General features: G+C 54.8%; 2 protein-coding genes across 2 annotated transcripts in view; one reads left to right on the top strand and one right to left on the bottom strand.

The window, feature by feature from the left end:
- Nucleotides 1-3,100, top strand: part of DNAJB13 (DnaJ (Hsp40) homolog, subfamily B, member 13) — a 3,847-nt gene extending 747 nt beyond the window's left edge. Inside the window, 6 exon segments of the mRNA XM_009072612.1 lie at nt 255-408; nt 853-1,010; nt 1,578-1,691; nt 2,228-2,341; nt 2,427-2,503; nt 2,947-3,100. Coding sequence (XP_009070860.1) covers nt 255-408; nt 853-1,010; nt 1,578-1,691; nt 2,228-2,341; nt 2,427-2,503; nt 2,947-3,100 — 771 coding nt within the window.
- A 1,118-nt stretch (nt 3,101-4,218) lies between these two features.
- The window catches only part of LOC103800240 (mitochondrial uncoupling protein 3-like), a 2,651-nt gene continuing 1,087 nt past the window's right edge, over nt 4,219-5,782 (bottom strand). The window contains 4 exon segments of the mRNA XM_009072610.1: nt 4,219-4,327; nt 5,006-5,186; nt 5,271-5,372; nt 5,664-5,782. The exon segment at nt 5,664-5,782 is cut by the window's right edge and continues 13 nt beyond it. Coding sequence (XP_009070858.1) covers nt 4,219-4,327; nt 5,006-5,186; nt 5,271-5,372; nt 5,664-5,782 — 511 coding nt within the window.

Below are 5,782 nucleotides of genomic sequence, written 5' to 3'. Positions count from 1 at the left end.
CCATTGATTTTGGGGGCAGGAAGGGCTGGAAGTGCTGTGAATCCCTGTCCACTGGCACCCCTGGGATGTGCCACCAGCTCTGTGACCCACAGCCCAGCTGGGAGCTGGGACATGTTCCAGCACTCATCCCACCTGTTCTCAAGTTGGAGAAAACACCTTGTCCAGCCTCTGTCAAAGCCAGACCTGGCTTGCAGGCTGAGGCTCTGCTCCAGCACAGTCATTCCCAACCCCTTTTTGTTCCTTAAGCCATGAAGAAAGGCATCTATGACAAGTTTGGGGAAGAAGGGCTCAAAGGTGGAATCCCCTTGGAGCTCAGGAGTGATAACCCCTGGAGTGCTGGCTATGTGTTCCACAACAACCCTGACAAGGTCTTCAAGGAGTTCTTTGGTGGAGACAACCCCTTTGCAGGTAGGTTGGGGGGTTCTTGAGGCCCCCAGACCCCTCTCGCATCCCCATGGATGGGACCTAGGCCTCATCCATGGCTGCTGTGAATCCATGGCTGCCTCTAGCTGAGAGCTTTAAGCTTTTCAGGGATATTTCCCTGCCCAGCTGCTCTCAGATCCCTGCTCAGAGCTTAGATTCTTATTTCCCCCAGTCTTGGATGAGGGAGAGGCCTGAAGGTGCCTTTTCAGGCTGTCAGCTGCTCCCGTGACCTTTCTCTGGGAGGATTTCCACCAAAAAGAGGGATTAGGGAAGCAAGGGCATCATAAAATGAGTGAAGCAAAAACATGCCTGGAAAATCCACTTCAGCCAGAGGGAAAATGATATTCTGGGTGGGGGAAGATGTGAGTGAAGACTCCAGGAGCTCCCCAGCTGGGACCTGATGAGGGCCCCCTGTGCTCTCTCACACAGAGTTCTTTGCTGAGGATGGCTCACAGCTGCTCCTGCCCTTCGGACGGCCATGCGGCGAAGGGGTGCTGTGCCAGGAACCCCCCATCCTCAAGGACCTCTACGTCTCCCTCGAAGACCTGTTCCATGGTTGCACCAAGAAAATTAGTGTCTCCCGAAGGGTAGGGGCTGTGGGGGTGGATTTGGGGCTGGGATCTGTCCTTGGAGTGGGAGGTGGAGGCTTTGGAGCTGGTTCTGCTCTAGGGGCTCTGTGCACCAAACCCAGCAGGAGTCAAACCAGTGTCCTTCTCTAGACAAAGGGATTTCAGCAGTAGAGGTGATGTGAGAGCTGGTGGGAAATTTTGGAGATGGCTAGAGAGGGACCATAGGCTCTCAGGATTTCAGTTTCATTCCATGCTGTCTCCTTTGTGCCCTCAGAAACTTGCATCCCCCCTCACTGTCCCAGTCTACTGGTGCCAGCCCAGGGGGTCTCCTGCTCTAGGACAAGAGGAAACAGCCTCAATTTGCCTCAGGGGTGGTTAAGGTTGGATATTAGGAAAAATTTCTTCCCCAAAAGTGTTGTCCAGCCCTGGCACAGAGTGCCCAGGGCAGTGGTGGAGTCACCAACCCTGGGGGGATTTAATAGTTGTGTGGATGTGGCACTTGGGGACATGGCTAGTGGTGGCTTTGACAGTGCTGGGGAAGGGTTGGCCCCCATGATCCATGGGCACCTCCATGTCTGCTCCCAGGTGATGAATGAAGATGGTCAAACAAGCACCATCAGGGATAAGATCCTAACGATTGACGTTCAACCAGGATGGAAACAAGGCACCAGAATCACCTTTGAAAAGGAAGGAGACCAGGTAATCACAGGATAGTCAGGATTGGAAGGAACCTCTGGAGACCATCCAGTCCAATCCCCCTGCCCAGGCAGGGTTACCTAGAGCAAGTGACACAGGAATTTTGGAATGCCTCCAGGTGGGTTTGGATTGTCTACAGAGAAGGACTCCATGCCCTCCCTGTGCAGCCTGTGCCAGTGCTCTGCCACCTCCACAGAAAGAAGTTCTTCCCTGGTGTGAAGTTCTGGGCCAGGTTTCCTCAAGACCCGAGTCTTGGATAAAGGACTCGTTTTTATTTCTTAAAGGAAGAAAATACCTTTCCCATCTCCATATCCAGCTGAAAGCAGCAACAAAAGAGCAGGAACTTGTGTCATCTTTCCCTGTATAAAATAATTTTGAGGTTTTCAAGGCCAGGATGGATGGTGCTTGGAACAACCTGGTGTAGTAGAAGATATCCCTGCCCATGGCAGGGGGTGGATCTGGATGAGCTTTAATGTCCCTTCCAACCCAAACCATTCTGTGACTCTTATTCCATGATCTTTTTTTCCCCTCAATTTTAGGGCCCAAATGTTATTCCAGCTGACATCACCTTTGTTGTCAAAGAGAAGCTTCACCCTAGGTTTAAAAGAGACAACGACCACCTCATTTACACTGCCATGATCCCCCTGGGAAAGGTAAAGAGCTGTGTGAGGGATCAGAGCTTTCCTTTGGCATCTGTGGCTGCACATGCAGCTCCTGGTGTTGCTTCATGCCTTGCAGGCCCTGACTGGCTGCACAGTGGATATCTGGACACTGGATGGGAGGCTCCTGAACATCCCCATCAATGACATTGTGGAGTAAGTGCCATGGGGAAAAGGGGCATTTCCATGGAGCTCAGTGGCCATGGAGGTGAGCACTTTCCAAGCATTGTGGAGCTCCAAAGCCTTTTCCAGCAGGTTTGGGGCTGGAGGCTTTCAGCCTGGAGGAAGAGGATGCCCACAGTAGGCAGCTTTTCTGTCTGGGGCCTTGTTGGTAGCTACCTTTGCAGGTAGCAGAGGCAGGGAGAGAGCTGGAAGTAGGTAGGTGGAAGTCATGAGAGAGGTGAGGACTGGATGGTGGAGCCTGCAGGGAAGGAGCCTGGAAGAGGAGGACAAACCACGGGCTGAAGCTGAAGGAGCAAAGTTAACCTAAAAAAACCCCTCAAGAGTGTGTGTGTGGCTTTCCAAGTGGGGCTGGGGGCTATGGCCCCCACGTTGGGATCATCCCATGGCTCCTCCCAGCCCCTTCCTTTGCTCCACAGCCACTCGTACTGTAAGGTGGTGCCAGGGGAAGGGATGCCACTGCTTCAGGACCCCCAACGCAAGGGCGACCTCTTCATCTACTTTGACGTCTGCTTTCCCAAGAAGCTCAGCCCTGAGGAGAAAATGGTCCTGAAAAGCGTCCTCCCATCCTAGGGTCAGTGACCTTCGCATCCTCATCCCATCAATAAAGCTCTGGAGCAATCATTGTGGCTGGGCAGGAGTTGTTCCAAGTCCTGGGGACCCCAAACCACAGGATCACCCTAAAACAGCAGCCCTGAGGCCTCACTCAGGTCCATGTTGCTGTCTGATCTCTGCTCTTCACCTGCCACCATCCATGTGGAGGGTGATGAGGATTTGGGGGGAGTTGGAGTACTCCCAGCTTGTGGTTTGGGGGTGACTGTGCACAGGGTGGTAAAGGAAAGAGCAAAACCATGGAACAAGAGACCACAGAATGTGTTCAAATCCTTGCTTCCTCCACAGCTGGAAGGTGGCAGGTGTGATCCCCTCCAGTACTGGGAATGTGTCCCCAGGGGTTGGTACCAGGGACAGGTGAGGAGGGGCTGTGGATCCCTGCTGTATGCCAGGGTGAGATCACTTGGGTTTGAGACCTGGCTCTGGCAGGTTGGACAGGGTCCCCCAGGAGGGACGGGGAGGACTGGACACTCCATCATGAGTGGAGGGGCCCTCCTGAGAGCTGGGGGTGCCTCCCAGGTGGAGGGAGGCACCCACGGATGGCATATGTGGCCAGGAACCCACCCACCACCCTCAGTGCTTGATTTTCCTAATCCCATCCCTGCTGAAACAGAGCTGTGATGGGAAAGGAGTTGCATACTGTCTGGTTTGCCTTCTCCAGCAGCACCCCAGGGCTGGTGACTCTAACACACCCCCCCCAAAAAGGCGAGGGAACCTCGAGCTCCGCTGTGATCAGACCCCATAGGGGTAGTTTATTGGAAGCGCCAGTAAGGAATAACAGGAATTGCCGCGTCCCCCGGCACTCAGCTTGGTCCCTCCTGCCCACACCGATCGCCTCGTTCCTGCCTCTTCGGGAAGTGCTGCTCTTCCCGGCTGGAAAACCTAGCAATACTTTTTTCTCCCTTCCTAAAACCTCCTATCTGGAAACCTCCGTCCTCTCGCGTTTCTCCTCGGATGGCATCGTCTCTCCTTCCGTCCCTCCGGTCCCTCATGGGGCACGTGGCATCGCTGCTTCCCGGCGCTCCGGCAATTAATGTAATTGACGCTGAGCCTCGCCGCGGCGAGAGGGGCTGGGGGAGTCAGGACAGGGCTGGCCGTGCCAGCACCACCGCCGCACGCTGCAGCTGCTCGTACGAGATGAACATCACCACGTTCCAGGAGCCCAAGCGCAGGAAGGATGGGACAAAGCTGTGCCGGGAAAAGCAGGGCTGGAGCGGGCACGGCAGGTACAGCCCATCCCCGAAGCTTGGCCCGGTGTGACACTGGCATATGGGTTGGGGTTTGCCAGGCAGTGCTGTGTGTCCACGTGCATCATTCATTCCCCTGCGATTGGCAGTGGTGAGGCCACACCTTGAGCACTGTGCTCAGTTTTTGGCCCCCTGCTTTAAAAAGGCCACTGAGGTGCTGAAGTGAGTTCAGAGAAGGGCAACAAGGCTCATAAAAGGTCTAGAACACATGAGGAAGGGCTGAGGGAGTTGGATTTGTTCAGTCTTGAGACAGCTCAGGGGCGACCTCATCACTCTCTACAGCTCCCTGACAGGGGTTGTAGAGAGGTGGGGGATGGTCTCTCCTGCCATGGCTGCAGGGAGAGGACTAGAGGGCATGGCCATGAGCTGAGACAGGGCAGAGTCAGATTAGATATTAGAAAAAATTTTGTCACTATTGGGGTGGTCAAGCACTGGAATAGGTTGCCCAGGGAGGTGATGGAGTCGCCACCCCTGGAAGTGTTTAAGAGGTGTTTAAGATCTGGCCTTGAAGATATGGTTCAGGGTTTAGGGGTTACAGCAGTGCCAGGTTAATGGTTGGACTAAATGATCTTAAAGGTCTCATCTCACCTTGATGATTTTATGATTGAACCAGACTCACCCCTTGTAGAGGCCAGCAAGGCCATCCTGCACGAAGAGGGCGAGGAGGCAGCTGAGCGCGTTGCGGTACTGCCCAGGGCTGGAGTTCATGTACCGCGTCTTTACCACATCCACCGGCGATGCCACCACTGTGGCACAGAACCCAGCGCCGAAGGCAGCCACGAAGTGGCAGGGGACATTGTCTAAACATGGGATAGAGCTAGTAGGTGAAGGCTGTGGGAATGGGGATGCTGCCTGGTCACATCCCCTCCTGGTGCTACCCTCACCTGTCATCAGCTGTGCCCGAAGCAGTGCATCCTTAATGAGGTCATAGGTGACGAGCTCACCGCAGTTGATGATTGCATTGCGAGCGATGTTGGGCAGTGTCCCTGTGCAAGAGAGTGGTGGCATTGGGAACGGTGGGCACATCTCCTCCTGGAGCACTCTGGATGAGTGCCACAGCCCTGGTGTTGCTATCCCCATCCCATCTCATCCCTGTCCCCTTCCTCATACCCATTTCCATTTCTATTCCCATCCCACCAATGTCCCCATCCTTGTCCCCTTCATCATCCCCTTTTCGATTTCCATCCCATCTCATCCCATCCCTCTCCCCTCCCTCATCCCCATTTCCATTTCTTTTCCCATCCCCTCCCTGTCCCCATGACTCTGTCCATCCTTACCTCTCCAGAGCCCTCGGACACCCTCCTCCCTGGCGATGGTGCGGTAGGCATCTACGGTGCCGCTGTACCTGCGGGCACTGTCTGGCTGTGCCCCACTGGCCTGGAACCGCACCTTGACC

This window comes from Acanthisitta chloris, unplaced genomic scaffold, assembly GCF_000695815.1.
Source record: "Acanthisitta chloris isolate BGI_N310 unplaced genomic scaffold, ASM69581v1 scaffold12574, whole genome shotgun sequence".
Lineage (NCBI taxonomy): Eukaryota > Metazoa > Chordata > Aves > Passeriformes > Acanthisittidae > Acanthisitta > Acanthisitta chloris.
Note: the sequence above shows the minus strand (reverse complement) of the source record. Positions and strands in the feature narration are given on the sequence as shown.